Source organism: Morone saxatilis, unplaced genomic scaffold (assembly GCF_004916995.1).
Source record: "Morone saxatilis isolate NCDOM2014 unplaced genomic scaffold, NCSU_SB_2.0 Contig24, whole genome shotgun sequence".
NCBI classification, from domain to species: Eukaryota; Metazoa; Chordata; class Actinopteri; family Moronidae; genus Morone; species Morone saxatilis.
In genome coordinates this window covers 5,173,155-5,198,211 of record NW_023339807.1, presented here as the reverse complement: position 1 = coordinate 5,198,211, position 25,057 = coordinate 5,173,155, and the positions used below count along the sequence as shown (strand labels likewise).

The window sequence follows — 25,057 nt, the reverse complement described above, 5'->3', positions numbered from 1 at the left end:
ACTTTACTTTCAATATAATAATATTCCTTAAAATATCATTAATGTATCCTATAATACTGTAATACTATATATATATATATATACTGTAATACTATATATTATATAATATAAATTTCATAACTTTATCCAACTTGGCATTAGTTTGAATAATCATACAGTAACATACTTTAAGTTCTGTTGTCACTACTCACCTGTGACTTTGATATTTTCCTTGTCGTCCTGTCTAAAGATTCTCCAGATAACGAGGAGGAGATTTCAGTTGGGTGACACAAATGCTCCACCAGTCAAAGCTGAACGCTGCAGGCAAAATATTCAGATCACACCCACTGCAGATCACCACACCCCGCGTGCCAGCGCAACTTGGAGAACACACACTGCCACAGCCACAATCACCTTACCGCCATGAAACAACAACAAGAACCAATCTGATACCAGCCCTTTTTTACTGCTTACATCTGCACACCTCACTTAGTGAAGTCTAAGTGAGGATGCTGTTGAAATGTTCATACAGCAACATTATTTTGGCTTGAATTATACTGTCCTATAAGGTTTAAAAAATGCTGCAAAGTGTTGCAATTTACTCAATATGGTAAAAAGACTAGTATTTGACTTTGAGATTTACTGAGTGAGTTGAGCATTGATTTAGATATTGATAAATCAGAGGATGAGAGCATCTCTAAAACCTGTAGCTTCTCTTAGAAAGAAATGCTGCTACTTAATCACGCTCTCTCTTCCTGAGGTCAACCTTTGCTCCTTTGTTTCCTCTTTTTCTTAACTGAAGAGGATAACTTAAGTGGTATACAATATAAATTAGACTTTCACTCTCAGCTGACACTCAGAAAATCTGAAATCATAACAATAAAGCATTTCACAAAATGTTTCACAAGAGCACCAAATGTTGTCTCTGTAGAAGCTGCTAATCTTGAATGTGGTAATGATTCTCAATGTTATGTTACTGTACATGTAGCACCTTTAAATGGCTGCATATGTTCTGTGTCTGTGAGCACAGACAGTCAGGTTCAATATTGTGCCAACACATCAGAGAAAGAAAAGGAGGAACAGTGGCAGACATAATGACCCAGTGAGCCAGCGAGAGGAGCAGCAGCGTGGGTAGGGCGTCAGCACCAGGCAAAGGGTGCAGCACCCTGCATGAATATCAAAAAGCTCCCTCCCTTTGACCTTGAGATTAATATTTAAAAGCTGGCTACAGTCTATACACACACACACAGATATGTGCACGTGCACACACTTACACAGTGTGCCCTGCGGCCAGTGGTGCACTGAACTCTTCCTCATTAACTGGCTGTTCTGTTCTGATTCGTGTATCTATAAATACTGTATAAAGGAAGAGCTGATTATATACTGTATGTTATAATAGATGTGGATGAATGACATATATGTATAATGCTGATGTATTAGAAATAAATTACCTGAAGCATGTTTCAAGTGTGTGTACGTTCATCTTTATACCCTACATCAATGAATTTTAGAAAGGAAAAAGATGACTGACTGCAAGATAGAAAAAATAAAATAAAAATCTAAAACAATCTGTGATGCCTTTGAAATGTGTTGGCAATAATATAAATAGACATACCAGTAAACATGCAAAAGCACTTGATCCTTTAACCCATTCAACCTTTACTTTTAGGTTTATTATCTGATTGCATTTTTGAAATAATCAACAATATATTTTGAGTGTGTTTCATAGATGCATGAATCATGTGAAACCCAAAAGCACATAAAAGGAACAAGTAAACACAAATAAATAAAGAATGAAATTGAAAAAAGAAGTTGGCATAAAACACAACTTTTTCCCAGAGTTTAGTCCTTTTTATCTTTCCTTTATTTGATTTTGCCCTCCTGTCCTTTTGTTCGTTTCTTCACACTAGTGCAAACGTGTCTTCGGCTGTTCAGGATGTGAAAAATGTGAAATATGTGTTACTTTTAGTTTAGTTTAGTTTTTCTCATCCTAGTGGGTTTAAATTGAGTTTGACAAATGATAGAAGTTGTTACACATCTGCAACATTCAATCTCTGTATTTATAAAAATATGTGTTTAAAGTGAAATTACGTGTTTTACTTTACTCACCCTACTTAATATTTCAGGACAAACTTAAAATAATGATTTAGCTTGGCCCATTGGTCCTCATTTAGTGCCGGCCTGAAATCACATTCATTGAGAAATATGTGCAACATATTTAAGCAACAAGTAGTTTCTGGATCAGTAAAATGTTCAAGTCTGACGTCATTTTAACCACCAAAACAAAAATAGCACACATCTCATTATGTAATGAAAGCAGTAGAAAGTTATCTACAGAAATGTAAAACAGGGAATGTAGAAAATTAGCAAACAACTCCCACCAAGCTGGTTGTATTTGTTGTGTTTGCACTGTGAGATTGTCTGTGAGAGACTGCAGCTTAGAGGGGATTCATTTAAATCGAATCAGTGTAGATGTTTGTGTTTTCAGGATAAAATGGTGAGTCTGTTTGGGTTTTGGACTAAAGAAAATATAATTTGTATTGTTTCTGTGTCATAGATTTTCTGTTGCTTTCAAGCTTGTACTTTTTTTTAAATGTAACCTGCACTTGGTTAAATATCTCTACCTGAGACTAGAGCATTATTACAGGCAGCAGCTCTGGTTTCACATTTAAATCCCAAGGAAAGGAACCAGAAAATTGTAGATGACAAACTTTTTAGGTGCTAAATACTGACTGCTGCCATGTCTTTGAACATCTCTGTTTATGGAGTTTGACTTTCTCTAGGTGGCTGCTCTTTTCTTTGTCTGTTCAGCCTTTGAGGCCGTCACTGCTCATGTTGAATATCCAGCTACATTCATCCATGTATCCCAAATAAGCAATGGTTGGCTTCTACTAATAATGTAAAACACAATTAACTATTGTGCACTTGTAGAAATGTATTATAGTCACTAATGAAGACTAGCAGTTGTAGCTAACTGGGTCCCCTTCAGTGGTCAGAGCTGTATAGTGTTTTCTTTGATATCTGACATCACGTGATTGACCGTCACTTTTTCTAACTCCCACACTCATCTCACTCCCAGAAGGGTGTGGATGCAATCACACACAAAACACTCATAATAATCAGAAATCGTCAGCCATGCACAAACACTTGTGCGCTGTCCCTGCCTGCAGCTCTTTCTTCCACCCAGTATGCGCCAACCCACTTCTGTCCACCGCTGTGAGGGATGCAAACAAACACACAAACAAACAAAGTGATGAGCGGACGTGACGTCTGAAGCTTAGCTTTTGTTTCATCTGCTTTTTCTTGTCTGTTCCTCTGTGTTCCGCGCAGTGTGTGAGGCCCCGGTGCAACACACTCCTTTATGGAGACACGATGGGGAGGCAACCTCACTGCCAGAGCAGGTTTACTTTGCCAAGAGTGTGATCAAAGCTGCTGTGTGTGTTTATGTGCACCTCAGTGTTATGTGCCATGAGAGTTTGTGTGTGTACTGTACGTGAGTGAGACAGATAGAGAGTGTATTCTGGACAGCAGTGGCAGCTCTAGCAGCATTAACATTTAAGTTGATATATTTGATTAAAAAAATCGTGATTTGGGGCAGAATGGTCAATGTAGATATATTATTATTTTATGAGTACTGCAGTTTTTATAAAACATACAAATACACTCAAATATTTACATATTTAAAACTGCAGTACCAACTGCACTGGGCATAAAATTACAAACTTTAACAGCAATTTTCCCAAAACAACCACTCCCCCTGCATGCAAAACCCCTTTTCAGACGGCTACCAGATTCAACAATCTGTTGTTAAAGGAGCTGATGGTAGAAGTTTGGACAACTGCAGCAGACACAGTGGGATCTCGTTCAACAACCAAAACGATAAAAACATCCATCAAGTAATGATTTATATTACCTGATTATTGACAGGTGCTGACAGATGAAGTATAACAGTGGAAGGAGATGAGGCAAAGTGCCAGTGATTGTAGGTGCTGATCCGAAAGACAAAAAAGTGAAGAAGAGAAGAAAGGACAGGAACTTTATCTCCGAGCCACTGCACAAAATTGTACCTGCAAACACTGCAAAAAATTCTAGTAACCACCAATGCTTCTCCTACTATGACAAGTCAAAATGTCTGCTCTGAAAAAGACCTATTTGCGGGCAGTAATACATCTAGATTTTCAACCTATGTGTACACTTTAATAACTTGCAAAATCCAATAAATACCTTCATTATCCATTACAATGTGAAATAAGAAAATAAGAAAACAAGGAAAACAAAGTTTTGCACTCTCTATGTTAAATTACCAAACTTGAAGACAAGAAATTAGAACCCAATTGAGATATTGGCCAAGCCAATGTAATCAGACGATTGTAGCTGATCACAGATAAATCTGATTAATATCCGCAGATAAAATACATGCTGGTGTGTTCATAATACAGGCTTAATGTTTATGTTCAGTAGAATTTATTACAGTTCTGACTTTTTTTAAAGGTTTAATAGGCTGCAGTTCTCATCTCAAATTTAATACATTTTTATTGTATTTATATTGCTGTAGTTACTAGTACTAATTTCAAGTGAAGACTATGGTTTATGATTGAATGTTATATGTGTGTTAAATTTGGCTTTAGTTCAGTTTAGTAAGTTTAGATTTCTCTCTTTAGTAACCAAATATAGTGATCCTTATAGAATTGTGTATGCTGTGTGTATATCTTAACAGAAAACAATTATCAGCCAGTTATTGTTGCTGGATCTTAAACTCCCAAATATTGCATTTAGCTTTAAAAATCCAGTATTGGTCAGGCTCAAAAGGAAATTGTGTTCTGATGATACACATTGGTTTTGTACTATGTATTAAAGTGATCTAAAGTGTGTATCAAATTAACAAAGGGAAACCTTGCAGGAGGTACAGTATTGACATGTCACACACCCAACATGATACTACAAAGCTTCTCTCTATGATTTCATCCCTCTATCTCCTTACTCTCTTTTTGCCTTATCTTTCCTTCCGGTGCTGCCCCCCCCACACACTATCTGTCCTCCTCCTTCTTATCCACCTCCTTCTCATCTTCTACGTCTCTCTCTCAGACATGTAATATCTCTTAGTATCTCCTACTTACTTCCTGTACCTTTCTGTTCCTTCCGCTTTCACAACATCACCACTCCCTCTTTCCATTTTGATATCCTCCACTCCCCGCATCTCCTCGCAGCATCTATGACCGTATCCCTCGTCTCTACTCCCTATATATCTCTTCCTTATCTGGATCTCCCTCTCCTTCTCTCCATGCATGCCTATCTGTCTGTATCTGCTCTCGCCCAGTCTCAGTGGGCTCAGCTCACACGAGGGAGGGGTGCAGTGGGAGGGATGAACCTAAAATGGTAAATTGTTTATTTCTGACAGCTCAGCGGCTGCATTAAGCACCACCCCGTTTCCCACTACAACCAGATGAAGGTAGTGAAGTAAAAGAATGAAAAAAAAAAACAAACAAACAGAAAAAAACAAAACAAGTCATATTCATCACAGTAATTGTGTGGGTGCTTTGGGTACGCAGGCGGCCGGGTGCCGATGAGGGATGGCGCTGCTCACGGGCCTCCCTAACCTCCATGAATCACAGCCAGAGTCGCTCGCCGGCCCTCAGCCGCCATAAAACAAAAGATGGAGATGAAAAATGCAGCAATTAAGTGATTTGATTTCTGCTCTACCCTCCTGTCCTCCTTTCTACCAGCCCCCCTTTCTGGCCACACACACACACACAAACATATACAAGCAGAATAAGAGTACTTGTTTGCAAATCATGTGATGCACAGGCGAAAGGACATACACTGAGGTGCACACATAAAAACAAACAAATACAAACATATGTGCACAGAACTATGAAACTCACACACACAAGGGATTGAAAATGTACTTTTTATGCATTCAGGTTTATGTATCCAGCTCCAGGCTTTAGGACACTGAGACACATGCAACATTTAAATAATAAACACTGATGTGACAAATGAGGTGGTATGAGGGATCTTTACCTGTGAAACACAGATAATCTGAGATCATCTCTGACTAATAAACTGCTATAGCCATGCAGACTGATTATAGCGCCCATGCATAAGTAGTGATTAAACATAAACCCTTATCTTATGTGTGGCTGAATGTCGCTGACAGTGATACAGTAAACTTTTTTCTTATTAGTCTTAAGATCTCTACTACAAAAGAAAAAAAGGGCTAATTTAAGCAAAACAAACAGATTCACCATTGTTATCTTTGTGATTAGCAATCAGGCTAGTTTATAAAGCAACCCACTTTGTACAAATTCTAGCCACACCTAGCTTCGAGCCAGAAAGTAATTTATTAAGCAGACATTTTATAATGCTAAAAGAGTTCTGCTGTGATTTTGTACTTCTATAAAGTTGCCGGGTTGTGAGAAACAAACAAATAAAAAAGTCAGTCCGCATTATAGGCATGCATTAGTATCCAATGTGAGCTACACTCATCAAACAGTGAATCACAGTTTGTGTTTAACTTACCCTCCCTAGTATGTGTCATTTGACAAAGCTCCCCCTGAGGTACACAACACATTATACAACTGCTATCACAAGCTACTGAACACACTATACTAACTCCCCAAAGTTAAAATTAGTAAATTTAGTGTGATTTATAAAATATGTGGATTTCCTCTTTAACATAATACTACAATTAGATACATTTGATAAATGTGTTTCTATCGAGTGAATCATGATTTATGACAACATTCACACACCTGACATTGTCCAAACAAAATTCATTCATTTTCAGTCCAAACAGCACATGTCTATTAGACTTTATTGAGGCCATTCTTATGCATATTTAAAAATACATACGTTGTTCATTACATTTGCTTCCCTTAGGACACACACTGCAAAGATGGCTACCAGGGGGTTTGTTAGAGTAGGTCACCTGAAAACTCTTCAAGTACTTTCTCTTGTTCGTAACCTCTCGATCTACACCCAAACAAACATGACACTAATTAAAACATGACAATAATTAACATATTTTTGGGCCTGAACTGAAACTTTCTATTGAGCATCACTATCTGTTCCTTTGTGCCTCTCCGGAGCAAATATATTAGAACAATTTACCTCCTACACGCTGCAGTGTGGAGACTATATTTAAACACCACACTCTATGAGAAATGTGGATGCTTTAACATTGTTTAGCATGGGGGGGCTTGCTTAATGGGACTTGGCTAAGCATGTGTAATTAAGAGCAGGGGTAAGTGGTGAGTTGCAAAGTGCACAGTGTGTGTATGTGTGTGTGTGTGTGTGTGTGTGTTTGTGTGTGAGGGATATGGTAGCAGCATCAGGCCATGATGGAGTGCTTTGTGGAGCCAAACACCCATTCAGCAAGCTGTGTGCTCATTAATCCTGCCAAACTCCACTTGTTACATGCACGCACAGGAAATCATGAGGCTAGGTAAACAGGGAACTGCTGCGATCCATCACTGCACGCCAGCGAACACAGGAACACACAGATATTTAAGTGAACACACACACATACTGATGCAGTGTACATGAGAAATGATAAGCTAACACCCACACAAACATACAGTTGAACCACACACATATCTGCATGAAAACTGTACAGAGATAAACAGATGCAAACTAAATCATGCATTCATTTTTTTTTGTCTTATAGTAAGGACATAATACTATTTCTCCTATCAGAATGTTTGCTTTTCTTTATGTAAGAGATGTAAGAAAGACAGTTTAAGTATCAATCCAGAAATAGTTCTCTTCTGTACATTACAGAGAAATCACATCCAGTGCGGGTGAAGGCCTGCATTTGCTATTAGTAGAAAGAAATACTGCCACAAAGACTGGAGAGAAATCAATAGAGTTTGACCCCAGTTTGACCTCTCGTTGAATGGAGAAGTTATGGTACCACACTGGCCTTGACATTAGCTTATTTGATCTGTGTTTTCCCGACAACAGCTCTCTCTCTGCTCTCCATCTCTCCTTCCATTCTTTCCCCTCTTTCCGTTTTCCCTTCCCTACTTGCTTCGGTTGCTTTGTTTCCATTTCCTAAATGCTTGTGAATACGCACACACCCACAAACACATGACACACGCACATCCCATGACAAATGCAGTATAGGGCCAGTTACACAGCCCAGTGGTTAGATGCAGTGTTGGAGCTGATCTGTTATATCTATACGCCTGCCTGGCTGAAGCATTTACTGAAGCCATCAGTGAAAACGACATTCCATATATCTTTGACAGAGAGGGGAACAATACCATTTACACCAATTTAGCCCCGGGAGGGGGGAATTTCCAGTTAATGTGCAACTTTTTTCTTTTTTTCTTCTCTCTTCTTGTTTTAACATCCAGTTTTCAAAATGGCCTCCCTTCAGGGCGACAGATGACACAAGCTCCCAGGCTGCTACTCACATGCTAATAAACTCCTTTACAAGGCATGCGAAAAACAACAACAACAACAACAAAACAAGGTAGGGCCTTCACAAACAAGTCTGGTCTTTTTCACTACACTCCTTCATCACAGACACAAACACCATAAGCTGCTAAGTATGATACTAAATCCAGATGCAAATGGACATGACTGCAAAACAACTAATGCAAACACAAACAGCAGAGGAAGAAAATCATTTCATTTTTATATGATTACACATTTTACAATTACAGCTTTCACTGTTCTTTCACTCTCTCCTCTGTCCATGTCATGGGGCCTCTGCAGGGCTCACCCGATTGAGCAGCTCATAATATTTACCCAGAGAGGTCTCGCTCCAGAGAGGCAGCCTGGGAACACAAGACCTGATAAGGTCAAAGGTCACAGGTCACTCAGGGGCCAATCAAGGGTTAGTGGTAGAGCAGGTTCAGGTTTGGGTTGGATGTAAAAGGTCAGCAGGGTTAGGTCAGAGAAAGAGCTAGCTGTCCACTGGGGTGAGGAGAAGGTAACAAGAAAATTAGGGTTTGTTTTCCCAAAACATAAAAACCCAAATGTGAAAAAAACACTGCAGCTGTGCAAAGAAAGAGATTTGCAAATATCAGAATGGGTAAAATGATGTTTCCATGATCATAAAATTAATACTTCCTGGGAATATTTCCTTTTTAAAATTTTATTCAAACTTTGATGTTACTCTTTAGCTTATGTGGTAGAACAACAGATCTTAAAAGTACCACAAAAAAATAAAACACGCTATATAGAATCATCTGATCCTGTGTGTGTTTACTGTGTGGATTTACTCTCATAATCACACTGGATTTTCATTTCATGTTCATTTTGTTCTTTTTGTTATTTTGCTGGTTTGAGGAATGGGGGCATTGTTGTTGGACACTTAATTGTAACATTAAGGCTATCTACGCATGCAATGCTCCACCTGTTGAACACTCAACAATTTAGGAATGGAGCTTTATCCTGCATGTCTGAGATAGAAGTCTACGGTCACACCAGCAGTTCTGTGAGGCTAAACTAAATGCTAGCAGCATGCTAACATGATTATAGTGGCAATGCTAACCATGTTTACCATATTGGTTTGTGTGTTAGCATGCTAAGATTTGCTTATTAGCTTTTAGCACAATGTACCGCTTTAGCTGATTTGGTAGACTGGCTATATATCAAAGTGTTGAACGAATGTGAATTCTGACCTGATGGCACCAGATGGGATGCTAAAGGATCACCAAAGTAAACACTAAAGTTATTACAAGTTTTCCTGATCCTGTGGGAAACATGAACATCTGAGCTAAACTCCATGGCAGTCCATGTAATAGCTGCAGAGATATTTCATAAAAAAACACAAATGTCAACTTTCTGGTGACACAACAGGAAGAGTAAGGGGATCACCAGATTAATAGGATTCATCCCTAGAGGCCCACTGTTGGCATGGCAAAACATATTGTGTCACGCAGCTTAACAGTATGTTTCAATTTTAGCATGAAAAATAAATGGAGACCAGTGCAGATAAAAAGCGGATCCAGCTATTTTACGAAAATAACATAATTCATCATTTCAAGGTTGGACTATGGCCACGACATTTGTATAGTAGCAGTAATGCCAATGGTTAAGTATTTATGAAGAAAACTAAAACACAGGTGCAAACAGACAGACAAGCAGAAGAAATGCAGGGTTCTAGCAAGTATTTTTCTCTGGAAACTAACAGATTTTGACAAGAAATCCGGGGAAATACTGGGATCTCAATTGCTGGTATTGAACTCTAGGAGAAATGTGTTGAAGAACTCAATAATGGCAAAAAAATACATGAATTATAAATGCAATATGTGAAGATGCTGCAAGTGCAGGCTAAAAAAAACAAGTACATTTTCCTTTTTAGCGGGATCAGTTTTTCTTAAACTGTCATAGCACTTCACAAACAACAGCCTTTCAGTACACAAATAAGTAGAACAAAATAATGGGCAACAGCTCCCTTTAGACCTTTTTCCTCCTCCCATTTTAGCTTCTCATAAAACGCAAATGACCCACTGAACGATCCGAACCGCTGTATCAATGCCTGACTGACAGAAATGGAGCTCTACCTCCCTCCTGCCCAGCCTACACAACACAAACAGACTTACAATGAAGCCTGTATGAATGGAGACCTGTCAATCACAGGAAACCCATCCATCACCAGGCAATATACAAATGATCATCTCCTAGAATCATATTCACCAGGCGTGAGCAAGTACACGGCCACACACACACAAACATATAGGTACTGTGGATAAATGCACACAGACACAAACAATGAACAGAGGCATAAACAAAAATACACACATTCACATACAAAATGCACATAAACATACACACAGCTTATCCAGTGTTTGGCGCCCAGACTGTAGAAGTCATCAGGGACCTGTAAAGCATTACCCTCTGTGTGACTCGAGCCACTCCAGAAATAGCCTCTGTAATGTATTCTTACCGCCACCGTCTCTTTTGCACAATAGTGCCCTTAATAACACACTCCATTTCTGTTGGCATAAATAAGGGCTCCATTTCCATCTTATTTCATGCAAATGAGAGCGCCGGCGCCCAAACAGGTAGTGGGAGTAGTGTGTGAGTGGAGTGTGGAAGTGTGTAGTCGCTGAGTGTAGTGGCATGATTGGGGACGAGCGAATTCAAATGAGCGTTGGAGAGACCCCACAATGTGCCAACGACTCCCACGCCAGCCTGCCAACGGCATGACAGACAACGTCACTTACAGGCCCCGCTGCCTGCACAGGGTGCCATTACAGGGGCCAAAGCAAAACCAATATTTATCCAGGCAAATGGTTCTCCGGAGAGAGATTATTGATGCAGACACAAGAGTTGCACTCCGGTAGTAGGCGCTGGTGCAGCCCACTACCATGGCATCTCTCCGATTTGCTGAATCCATTCGTTCACTGCATTTGGAGAGCAGCGATCGGCTCCTTTTTTGGTAACCATGCCATGAGTACAAGAAAACAGCAAGAAGCATCTGGATTGCCTGTGAGTGACAAGGACAGGCTTCTTCTGAAAACATGTCTGCAAACAGATAATGTAAAAGTGCTATTTAATAACACTGCTGTGCCATAAGTGAAACCGGGCTCCTTGATCCAAGTGTCCATCCTCCAGGAGATCCAGCCAGTGTTTACTTCGTGTTTTTTCATAAGTGCTCTTTTATTGTATGTCGTCTGTAATTAACTTTGTCATCCTCTTTTGACAACTCCTGTCTCTTCTCATTCACTATCTCTGAGCTTTGCCACTTATGTGAATGTGAATGTGTAGTCTGCCCTCTCTCCAGGTATCCTTGGTACAGAGGATGTTTTGTAGTCAAGGTCCTGCCACCCGGACGTTGCTCGATGTCCTCTCTCTGATCTTCCATCTTCACTCTAAACACTTTTACACTTTTCCTCTAGTTTGTAATATTTACTTAAAGTGTAACTGAAGCCCTAAATTTTGCTGGCTCCCACCTTCCCAGCAAAGTTTAAAAATGCAGCAAAGGACTGCACAGGAGAGTCATACAGGGTGGTGTGGTCTTGTGGCTATGGGGTGAGTGATGTGGGAGGTAACACCAATCAGAATGACAGACTGACCACCGTTCAGAGTAGCAACCAAGCTAACCAGCCATGAGCTGCTGTCAGACTCTTTGTGTCCGCTGGATCTTTGACAGTCAGTAGCACATTCACAACCATTTATAAACGTTTATAGGCCACAGTCTGCAGGTCTCATATATTTCTAACTCCATTCCTCAAGATTTATTTATTTTTTCATTTTGAAACTTCAACCCCAACTGATGGTGGAGCCTATGCTGTCACCTGACCTTGGCTCCAGGCCACCAGGTTGTGAAGACAACAATAAGTGAGTGGAGGAAAGGTTCAGTAGTCTTATCTTACTGCAAACCTTGTCCTCTCTCTCTAATACAGTCAAAAGAACGTAAACACAGCAATTTCAGGGAGGTAGACTCCTACTTAGTAATGATACAAAGTGAAATAGAAGTTACCTGGATGTAATATTCTTGTTCGCGTAGCACACTGTCACTCTACATTACAAAGTAAATGAAAGAATGCAAACACAGTTATGGTGCAGAGTATAAGTCAAGCATGATGTGGCCTGATCATGTACAATATATCTGTGTTGTGGTAGATCAACATCAACAGGTTAAATCTGAAGTTGAACGAAATCAAAACCTAAATTTTAAGGACTGGGCAGCTTAAGGGAGAAAGGCATAATACATACTGTATACTCTTGTATAAATAAAATACTGATTGTTGATTGCTGCAAAATGCCCACTGGCTGTACAGCACGTCATTGTTTACTCATCACTACATCACTTGACTGGTACACTATACCACAGACACACTGTGTATGATCAACTGAGGTCATATTTCTTTCAAGAAAGCAGTGTGGACATGTGAAAATCATATCTTATTTTTCAAGAGTTACAAAAGCAGCCTAAAATGCCAGCGGCAATGCCAGCGGCAGCGACTGATTACTGGGGCAGCTTATGTTGCAGATTGAGTGTTTGTTACCTCATACTGAGGTGCAGGATGAGTTTCTGGAAATACAGACATACATGTTCTGCTGATGTGAAATTTTGTAATCCTTCTCAATTTGTTATTTAGTTTGTCTCCATCTTTGGTGCTTTTACTCTGCACTTCCCAGCGATAAGTTGTCAGTCAAGCCGTGTGGGCGGTTTTCTGACAGCTTTTCCTTGGGCTTTATTCTGTTGATTAAGTTTAGAGTTTCTTCAGAGTTTATTTTCCTGCCATAGTCTTCTTCGGTTCCAAACACATCATAAGTGTAGGCAGACATGTAGGCATTTCACTTTCTGTGCAAAACACATACCAGGCATTAGGTGTTTGTAGCAATGTTACCTTCAGTCGCTAAAATGCAGTGCAACAAAATCAACATATATTTATTCTGAGATTCTTACTTTAACTGTAGAAGCAAAGTTGATCATGATTACATAACACATTTGGGAAACGCAGGCCTAGAGGAGCATTTGGTAAAGTCGGCGGAAGCGGGAAGTAGAGGTGGAGAGGAGAAAAGGTTTACAGGGGTGGATGGTGGTCAGATAAAAGAGCTCCACACTCGCTTCAAGGAAAGGTTAATGTCTCTCTCTCGATTTCTCCATCTCTCCCTCCCTCGCTTTCCCAGCTGAGGTCTGTGTGACTTACAGCAGGTCCACACTGCATTAGATTAAATCATAAATTACCCACCCACCCCCATATCTGCATCCACTCCCCTCCCTCCCTATCTCACTCTTCCCTCTCCCGTCCTCTCCCTATCTCAATCTCGCTCTCCCTTTATTCTCCTATATTCCATTCCCCATGTATTTCTCCTGCGCCCCCACTATTATTTCTCCCCAGCTCTAATCATTATTCTCTTTTCTTCGCCCCCCTCATTTCTCTCGCTCTCCCTGTACTCTGCAATATGAATGCCTTTCTGTTAAGAGGGCTGGTAAAGTGGGTTTGGACAGCAGGCCATGTGGGTGAATGCTTGCTGGTGTGATGTGTTGTTTGGTCTCATAGTTTGTCTTTGACTGGGGGTGTAGCAGCGTTGTATAGGCCTTCATGCTAAAATGTTACTGCAGGGGATGTCCTCGTTTTCTCAGTTTGCTACAAAAACACCTGGCGTGGAGAGACGCAGGTTAAAGATTCATCCTGTAGGTTATATGGGTTCATTTTTAGCTTTTTAGTATGTTTAAGCCTTTCCAAAACCAAAAACACGAGAGACGAAGTGTAAATAACACATTAAACAGTGTATTCATCTGCTCAACGTTAATGTTAGCATGTCCTGCTAACTAACTTGCTACTTACAGTAACAAGAGAGCGTTATTTCCAAGGCCAAGGAGCACATCATTAGCTAGCTACAGTAGTTTGTGGGGTTCCAGGTTACATTTACAAAGACAGCTGCGTGGAAGCAATCACAAGTTTAAGCTAACGTTAGTAGCCCTGTCCTCCTCTTTATTAGATTTGCGAAAGTTTTCACCCCACCAGCTGCCTGCAGTATGTACGTTAAGCAGCTAAACAGGGTTTTGTTAGAAACAGTCTTATCTTACAGTTTTTCTTCTTATCATACATAATGCAAGGACTAACTAGCTCTACACTGAAATTTGAGAACAATGTTGTTTCTTCATTGGCTTGTGAGGATGCTGACTTTTATGCTGTGGACAGGAAGCTTTGGCCTCAGTCTTTTGGCACAATTTCATGTATTCATCATCAAGTGCATATTTTAAATTCTTTTAAAATATTCTCATTTTAAGACGTGTCACCGGAAACATCAGCTAAAAAGTCAGCTGGACAATAGTTGTCTTTTTAAATATATATATTAGACACCGACATGACAAACTTTTATCTGCCTCTGGCTCAAATCATCATAAACAATTACAATTGAGTAAGAAGATTTCAACCAGTTTTCCAACAGTAATCCTCCTGTTTCAAAAAACAACAAGAATGCATAGGGGATGTCACTAAAATGAATCAAATTAAAAAAAGAAAAGAAAGAAAGCTGATTCTAGAAGTTGATTCATACTGGAAACAGTGACATTTTTGTTTCAATAGCACATTTCTTTGGTGTTGTATTAAGAAAATAAGACCACCCACCAATTCACTCCTTGTTTTTTTAGTCTTTTGTTCACGCATTTAATCTATGTCTTAATGTCTCTGTGCTTTTGTTGTTGTTATGTAAATACTTTTGTTGTGTAAATACTCTTATAAAGATAAGATATTCCTTTAATAGTCCCACAATGTTAAAATTCCACCCAATTCTACCTGTGATAAAGAATTAAAAAAGATAAGAAAATAAGACTTTAGTGACAATAACTGACATATGAGTATAAATGCATCGGAGATTCTGGGTATTTTATTGTAGCTTGCAGAGGCTCCCAGGGGACCCTTGTCCACATTTCCAAACTCTACACATTGTGTACATCTGTGGTCCTGTGTATCAAGCTCTGTTTGGTTCAGCAGAGAAAAATTTCCAGAGACACTGAGACGTTGTATTTTGTTTATTTTTCAATTTATTTTTTTATTTATCTTATTGTCTTATTTTCTCAGGATGAAAATAGGTTTCCATCCTCAGGTTTCTTCTTTATTTCCTGTGTGATCTAGTTATGGTAAATGCAGCCCTGCCCCCTAGTGCACACGTTAATGTTACGTCCAAGTATGATGACAGGCACCAATGTAAACGTCTGCACACATCGTCTGTTATTGTTTATAGACTTACAGGAACAGAGGCATGTTCCAGGCTTAACAGAGCATTGGTGGGATAAGTAAGAGCCGAGGCAAAGAGAAAAAAACAACAGTCCTTTCATTCAACCCCCACACACCTTGCTCCACTGCTCTGCTGGAGAAAAAAGGGGAATAAAATAGAGTGACCCTGCCACTAGCAGCTCTCTTTTTCCCCCACTGCTCTCTTCTTCCTCCCCCTTGCCGTGTGAAATCAAATTTCCATGTGGCTCCCGTATCTGTTGCACAGCGAGGTGATTTATCAGGGATGCAAAGAGCATGCAGAAACAATCTTTATTACATCCATTTCCTGCTTGTCAGCCGGGATCATGTTGGCTGTTCATTAAAGGCGCGGCGCAGGTGAGGAGAATGCATCCCGATGCCTTGATAGATTGTCTGCTCCCCTGTGGTGACAGCAGCTGGATGGATTGAACAGCGGGGGGTGAGGAGGGAGGAAAAAAAGCGCTGACTCCGTCACTGCCCCTGTCAGACACACTTTTATATAGCCGGCCAGTGTCATTTCTACCAAACAGCCCCTCACACACATGCACACACAGACTTCTGACACTCTTTGGACTTAAGCCAGACTTAATGCATGGCTGCATACACACATACACACACACACACACACACACACACAAAGTATTTATAGACACTGATGTAAAAATACAGAGACACATTGTAAAGATGAGGTTCATCTTAATACACAGTTACCAACCTCAGCTCTCTCTGTTGAAATCACCAGCCTGGTAACAACCCATGGGGATGAAATACGTAACATTAAGTGCAACAGACTTTTTGCCAAATTTTAAAAAGAGAAGTTGCAAAATACTTTTTTATAATTGAAATAACCAAAAATTACACCCATACAGGTAATTTGGCGTTGCTTGGCGACCACTTTGTTTAGCTACTTGTCAAGGACTTTGTTGCTTGGTGGTGAAAGATAATCATGATAATCACGCTATTATTATTTTGTGCGAAGGAGCATCTCAACAGCAGCCGGCTGTGTGTTAAGTGGTTTGTGTGTAACACTTTTTTCAAATGTGCAGTGATTAAGGAAATGATGGCCTGTTTTGTTTACACAGCAACGGGAAAATATAGTGTGCACTCAGATACTGAGTAATATGATAGAAATCACTTAAGTATGAACTAACTCTGCACTGGTACGTGGCTAAGTTAACACATACAAATGACTAGCATAGCAGTAGCATACCATACCAACTGCTTCAGTATTAGTCAGTTAAAAAAGCAAAAGCTGTGCTTTTGACCTGTAACTTGGATATCTTTGATTATAATGCGCTGACCACCAAAACCAGTTAAAAATGTACAGTAAAGTACAAATTTAATTATCCTAATGGCCTTAGTGAGAATTGCAGGATTTCTGTAGGACACTAAGTACAACTGTGACGTGCAGCATGTGAAGAGGGTACAATAAATGCTTTTCATGCTGTACGGACACACCTCATTAAGTCAATCAGCTGAGACTGTAGAATATCAAAAATACAGCCCTACCTCTTACAGCAGCTACGTAAGCCTTCAGAATCAGCCATAAAACCTTTTATCGCACCTCCTACATCAACAGATAAATACATACAGTATGACAACATAAATACAGCTCTGCGTCTATATTGGGCACACATTATTCCCTCAGTGGACTGCTTTTCAAGGTACAACTACAAAATCACACTATCTTCAATTTACTGTAATTGTTAAGAGATAAAAAAGATGCTATGTCTACATACATGGGCTCAAAGTGGTGTTTATCTGTATATATCCTACATACTATTGCGACGCTCTGCTAAGAACAGAGTAAGACACATAATTTAAAAGAACCATTTCCATGCTCTTTGCAAATCAGTGTGATATAAAAGTCTTGCATTACAGTAATCTTTGATCACTCAGCTCACTGAATTATCTTTGACACTGCTCAGTCTTCTTTGTGTATATTACCTCTCTTTTCTTTCTCTCTCTCTCCCTCCATCCATCTATCCTTCTACATCCCTTCACCAACCTAATCCGTGTCCTGTGTCTCTCTGTGTACCAATGACATATAATGACAATGGCGTAAGCGCAGATCGATATTGGAGTGCTTTTGGGACGCCCAGCCAGGAGGGACGAAGGCCGGTGTTGAAAGCAGGGTGACAGGGACACTGTGGGGCTGTCATGGAACAAAGTGGGCGGAGGGCCATTTTACTGATGAATCTATATTTTTAACCCACTCACTGGTCATAATCAGTGGACGACAGCCTAATGACTACTGTTTATGTTGATGTACACTGTATGTGAAAGTGGTCTGCAGGGTTCAGTATAGGGACATCTAAGAAATTATTCACTTTACATGAAATGTCAAAGGAAGAGCTGCAGTATACAAACTAGACATCAGGCACAGTATGACTTCAGTGCAATTAAAAAAAAAAGCTCTTTAATTGTTGCACTTTTTAAAAACAGTTTCAGCATGACAGAAATATACTAGTGTAATATACTGCTTCATTAAATCAATCCAAATTAATGCAGACTGATCACAACTGAATGTCATTAACAGATTCTTGATGTACTACTTGAGAAACACAATGAAAGAGAGATGTTAATGGCTTTATATCTCTGAATAAAATTGACTGTCTTCTCAAAATAAAAACGTAAAGGCGCGTCTGTAGAAAGGGAAGTAGACAATCTAGACATAATTGGTATTTACACTCAGATTTGGTCTTGCCAAACATTGTAAATGGTCTCGACAGAATCCAGCGATAAATGTTATATATATATGTTTTCTGAAGTAACGTCCTCCTTCATTACAAAACGATTGATGAAGCATGCTTGTTGAAAACTTTTATTAGTATTGGTTTAATTCAAAATCCATCTAGAACAAGCAGTGACATTGGCCACCAGGCAGCCAATCGTACGCCTGGCTGCCAAAACTCATCTCATTGGCAATGGCAAAACCATTGGACTTGACTTAGACTCTTTGGACCTTTTTGGAGTCCTGATTCTGTCCTGACTAGTCCTGGTCTTGACAAAGGTGGTCTCATGATGATGTCCATGTAGTACAGTAATAAACAAATCTAATGAAAATATATCTAATGGTGTAACTGTGGGAGAATAGTCTGACAGACTCGAGTCAGATGCAAACCCAAACACAAGAATACAAATTGAAGGTGGCACAGTGAACATGATTCAACGCTTGGAGAGGACCGGCCACAGATGCCAATTACATTACCTCTCTAAAACAGAGGAATTGGATTGAAGGATGGAGATAGAGAAAGAGGGGGGAGGGGGAGGGGGGGCGGGAGCGCTTTCACTCAAAGAAAAATAATTTATTTCATTGTGATATTAAAATCAATAGGCATCGATTGAAAGGTGGCTAAAGGTGAGCGTGTACATGATCCTTCAGATGTGAGAGGCAGACTGTCCGAGAGGGAAGAAGGGAGGGAGAGACGGAGAAAGAGAGGGAGGGGAAAGAATAAAAAAAAAGAAGGGTGGCCAGAGGAAGAAGTCACCTCCTAGTTAACAAAGAGGGAACAGGAAAAAAAGAACAGGAAAAGACCAAGAAAATGAGAGAAAGAGAAAGAGATGGAGAGAGAAAGAGAAAGAGTGAGGGAGTTCTTGCCCGGTGGAATCAATACAAAGAGGTGGAGCAGAGTACAATAGCCTCAGAGGAGAGGAGATTCAGTGGTGCAAGTCTAATACTCTGTCTCATACACACACACATACATGCACACACAAATACATTAAAACACACACACACACACACACTCGCCCCCTCTCTGAATCCTTTTTGCTCTTGCTTTCTCCTGACATTTCACTCTATATCCTTCCTCTGTTTAATTTCTTTCTCTTTCTCTCTCGCTTGCTTGCTCATTCTGTATCCACCCTCCATCACCAATAACCCCCCCCCCCCCCCCACACACACACACACTGAGTAGCTGTCTGTATGCAAAGGGATGCAGAGCAAAGAGAGGGCCTTCTGTCCAAAGCAGTCCACCATAATAGCAGCATCTTTTATCAAAAACAGACAACATACAAACGAGCATGGATGCAAGTGTACAAAAAACACACATCGATACACACACGAACAAACCATTTCGCCGAATAATGACACTTTTATAGGACATTTTCTCCAAGTCCACCTTCACACACATACCACAGAGTCAAAGCCACTTGGATCATGCAAAAAGAGTGTCATATGAACACTTTTAACACACAAATAAAAAACAGCACACTCCAACACTACTCCAGCTCTATCAGCACTTGAGACTAGTGAGGCTTCAATTAGTTCTTGATGAATGAGCCCATAAGATGCCGCTCTCTCATTTCCCTTGTTGCCAGATATCCCAGCAATCAGAGAGAAATGAATTCTCATTGTGGCGTGACTGAGACGAAGATGACGGTGGTGGGGTGGTGTTGGTGGAGGGGGAGCAGGGTACTAACATAAATCATTCACCCTCTCCACAGCAGGCCAGAGTTCAGCTTCATCACACCGAACCTGACAAGTCTAGAGCAGTCTAAAATCTTTTTGGATGTTGCAAACTATTTGACAAAAGGAAAATTGCATAACACCATTCTCTAATTAAAGTACATTTTCAGAAAATCAATTTTCATATGATTTTCTAAATATTTTTGCGGTCTGCTCTTGCTTTTATTGTATTAAGCCAAAAAATTTCAAATGTTGAATTAAAAATACCAGCTAGCTTACACTCAGAAAGAACCCAAGCATAAGTTATGTTACAAAGTAAGTTATTTACTTGCAATATATGCCCCAATGTTTTTATTTTGGCTAACAGAAAATCCATATTTGTACAATCAATCTACAGTATTTAACAGGCAATATGTACCGTCAGTATACCGTTCATTGAAAATAAGCATATGCGTGAGGGTTTGTGCTGCAGTGAAGGTTAGACTCACCATCATCAATGATGCTGACCACTACTCCATTACCGGTGATGTTGTTGCTCCAAACCGGCATCACATTCAGGTCAAACCCACTGGAGTTGTACTCGCCCTGTGCAAACTAAACACACACATACATGCATAACATTATTATGCCTGCTTGAAAAGGAACACTGCAATGAGGATTATTGTTCAACATAAACCCAAATGCATCTCTCAGTAATTCTAAGATTCTATATTCTGCCAGCAGTGACACACAGTTGCCTGAGAATTTTCGTTGGACATTGTTAAGTCTTTTTGAACTTGCACCGGTTGGTACACCTGTTTGGAAAACTGGAGGTTGTATTTATGCAGATCAGAGGATGCAGTGCAATTATGGCATAAAAACGCAGTTGTGTTTCTGCCTGTTTATCGCTGTCATGCATTTGTCTGCATCACCATCCTCTTCTCCCTTTATTTTTCCGCTTGCTCTCTGTAGTGTGTGTGCCATGGATTTCTAACATCTCCTTTGTTCCTTTGCCATTTTTCACCTGTCCTTTCGATGGAACTGCAGTTTCTTGTCCCTGCTTACCACCTGACCCAATCACCTGCCTGCCACCTGCAAATATTGATTTCTTCCTACTTTATTATTATATTCATCCTCTTCTCCACATTACACGATACATACACATAGGAGAATGGTGGAAATTGTGTGCTTGAATCCTGAAATTTGCAATAGCCGTTACATTTCACTGCATTGTATTGCATTACTTTACACTTACACTACGATGTAAGTGTATTGCAGTGTGCCACCTCTGGATGAATACAGCCTTAGCTGTGCCAATGGTAAAAAATAATATTGATAAGATCTGTTAAATTATTCTGCTTTCTGCACTTGAAAATTGGAAAATTATGGAAATGGAGTGAACATTTTTCTCCCTCTCCTCAAAATGATCAAACGTGTTTACACTTTAGCTGTGTTGATGATGACAGCACTTGTTGCCACAAGTACACTTTTACCCAGGAGGCAATGCTAGTAATTTGGGAGAGCACCTGTTAAACTACTGAACATCATAACTTTACAGTTATCCACAGACTGTTGTGTTCCAAGACATCTACTGCACCTCTCTTCCTATCCTGCAGGGAACCTTACACAGTGTTCAGTAGGGCATTAATATTGCTGCTGTTGCTGCCAAAGAGATAATATTTTCTCAATATAATTACAAAACAGAGCTGTTTCTACTCATAGCAAATCCATTTGTTTCATTTAGATTTAGTCTATTAAAAGCAGCTCATGATAGAATTGTTTAAGTATTAAAAAGTACAATAAGCAGTGTCATTCAATGTATAGTGTTAAATGTTGTTTTCTCATGGTCTACATACAGCACTGTATGTGAACATACTTTTTATCATCTGTGCTATATGTGCATCAGTGAAAGCTGTTGGGTTGTGTGTTTATGTGAGATAATGTGTGCACGTCCTTGTGTACGAGAACACCGTCTGTGTGGGTTCAGAGTGCCCATAAGGACCCCGGAGAGTTCATGAGAAAGTCACAGAGACAGATCTTTCATCCTTGCACCTCAAACCACAAATCCACCCACATATAAACAAACAGACGCACACAAATCTGCACACACTCTCACAGCAACAACCCCAGCATGGTAAGGCAGAAGAGCCCCACAAACTACATACATTCACTTGAAAACACTAACACCTTCATACAAATATAACATAAACATATGCTTACAGGCACACAGACTAAACACTTCAAAACAACACAATAGCTGTGCACACAAACACATAAACACACACCCAAAAAGGTAGTTACTAAAAATGTCAGCAGCTGTCCAAAACTCCTCTGCCCACACACACAACCAATTTGATATTCAAAGTGAGTGTTTCAAGAGGCGTCAACTCTGTTGTTATCATGAAGAAGAGAGAGCACAATGGGGAAAAAATGGCTCAGTAGGGGGTAGGGTGTGTGTTTGTGTATATAGGTGTGTGCATGTGTGTGCACCTGCGTACCTATCAAACAGTGGACCTCAGAGTTGTTACACATTCAATAACAATGGATTTGCGAGCCAACAGCAGACATTTTGGTTTGTGCTTTAAATCATGTTTAAGACCCTTTATTTTAATTTTAGACAAGAGAGGACTTGCAGGTATGTGAGTGAGATATTCAGCACTGCCCCTGCAGGCTGGAGCAGTGATTTTATTTGCCTATTTTGCTTATGTATATAAAGCACTTTGTAACTGTTTCTTTGATAAGCACTGTATAAATAAAATATATTATTATTATTATTATATAAAGTTTTTTAATAATGACTCACTTACACAAGTTGTTTTTTCACACTCCTCCATAGTGTGGATGGCCATCAGCCTTTCAGTCTATAGGGGTGCCATTTACCAGGCTACATACTGAAGAAACCAGTCTCCTTAAACATGATTTGTATTTTTGTAACAAAATATAAGCTTCACACTGTATTACAATAAAGGGCTACCCAAAAGGCAGAGGATATATTTCTTTTCCATTTCAATTAATCACTCAAAGCACTTCTAACATCAGACTTTTAGTAAAGCTTTTACTGTAAATGGTTCAGTCCCAAAAAAGCCTTCCCTGAACATTTTTCAGTTTAAAATGTATAAAGCGCTTTGGCTTAGCCATGAGCCAGAGAGCTAACATTATGCTACCAAGATTCATTAACAAGTCATTAACACTGTGTATGGTTGACAAACAGTAAATATAATTTGAATAGCGAAGTGTGAGCGTGAGATGATTATAACTGATCAGAAGGGCAGTTTAGTTGTCATTCAGTCGCTACCTGTGGTGTTCAGAGGATGAGGCACTGAAGGACTACACTGATGGAATAGATATATTCATACGATATTGAGGAACTACTTGGTACTACTAGGTGTCTAATATGAGTAATTAATGGACACCCTAAAGTCAATGAGAACTGAGTATTTGCCCAGACCATGGTATAATGTCTGTTGTGAATGTGTGAGCAGCATTCACTCCTGAAAAATGTTTTACTATCAAACTACTGATAAGTCTTTGAATATTTTTAGTAAAGTGGCATCAGCAAGGTTGGCACTGTTGTTTTTGAATGAAGGGGTGTAGTGTGCACAATGACCATCTATCATGATATAAGTCAGTAAAGCAACAAAACATTAGGACCTACTTGGGTACAGAAAAGAACCCAAGCTCAATGAATAGTTTATGCTGAGAAAAATAATGCTAATTTATAATATTGTCATCATATTTAAGACACCAGTTTTAGATATAAGAAAACTTTTAAGTGGCTATTTAAACTTGTAAAGAAAAGGCACATTTGCATTTATATTATGAAAAAGACCTTAAAAGAAAACTTTCCATTACATTTTTGTTCTTTCAAAATGACCAGTGGTCCATACTTGTTTGGTGTAGAACGATAGTCCACAGTTGGTAATGTACAGTAGGAGGAATGTATATATGTGAGCGTGTGTGCGTGTGTGAGTTTGCTTGTTCGCACTTGTGTCTGTGTTTGAGAGGGTTGCATCTAGGGAGCAGTGCTGCTTTGTAGTGTGTGAGAATAAAGCAGATGAATGGAGGCAGCTAGCAAGCTAACGTCCATCTGAGCACAAGGACCGGCCCTGGGGAGTGCGCGCACACACACACACACACACACGCGACACAACAGACACATTGCACATACTGTATGGGTGCAAAGAAAAAAAAAAAACACACACCTTTGTGAACTTGGATATAAGCCCACAGAGAGTCATCTTGAATGCTGACTCACTTTACACACATATACACTGTCATGAAGTGAAAGCCAACAACACAAGCTTCACACACACAGACAATTGTGCACAGAATCATAATCATTCTCTGAAGCACTGGAACACAACCAATCCTGTCTTTCTAGCATATACACATTTNNACACACATATATGTGTATGTGTATGTATATGTGTGTGTATATATACGCATATGTGCACGCATGGTCAAGTGCATATAAATACATGTAAACAAACTTGTGAAAAAGTTAATGCAACACAAGAGCACGAAACAAATGCACATTCACACTTTCTCTATGCATAAAACACACATGCAAACACAGCAACAACAAAACAATCTCTCTGGCTTCTCTGCCTTTATCTTAGCTGCCCCTCAGCTATAGCATACAAACACACACACACACACACACACTCTCTCTCTTTCTCTCACATACGCATACACCATCCACAGCAAGCACGTTCAGGATGCTGTATGGATTTTAGCAGCTTTGAACAAGCTCCTCTGGAGCAGCTGGACTCAGCCTTAGCAATGATACAATGGAGTCCACTTGCCTTGTGTGTTTGTGTATGTGTGTGTGTGTGTGTGTATGTGTGTACTGCTCACCCATGATGTACACACCAGCTTTTAGCAAACAAACACGCCAGGCTATCATGCACACACACATACACATATGCACGTCTGGTCCTGGCAGGCTACCAACCCTGAGCAGATTACTGACCCTCAATCAATATCCACGTCCACCAGAGGCTGATTAAACACAACAGAA

The 25,057-nt window shown here is 39.8% G+C and overlaps 1 protein-coding gene across 1 annotated transcript in view; it reads right to left on the bottom strand.

The window, feature by feature from the left end:
• Positions 1-25,057, bottom strand: part of LOC118335700 (furin-like protease kpc-1) — a 160,884-nt gene that overhangs the window by 99,722 nt on the left and 36,105 nt on the right. Inside the window, exon 6 of the mRNA XM_035672127.1 lies at positions 20,547-20,652. Within this exon, the coding sequence (XP_035528020.1) occupies positions 20,547-20,652 (106 nt within the window). The remainder of the gene's footprint in view (positions 1-20,546; positions 20,653-25,057) is intronic.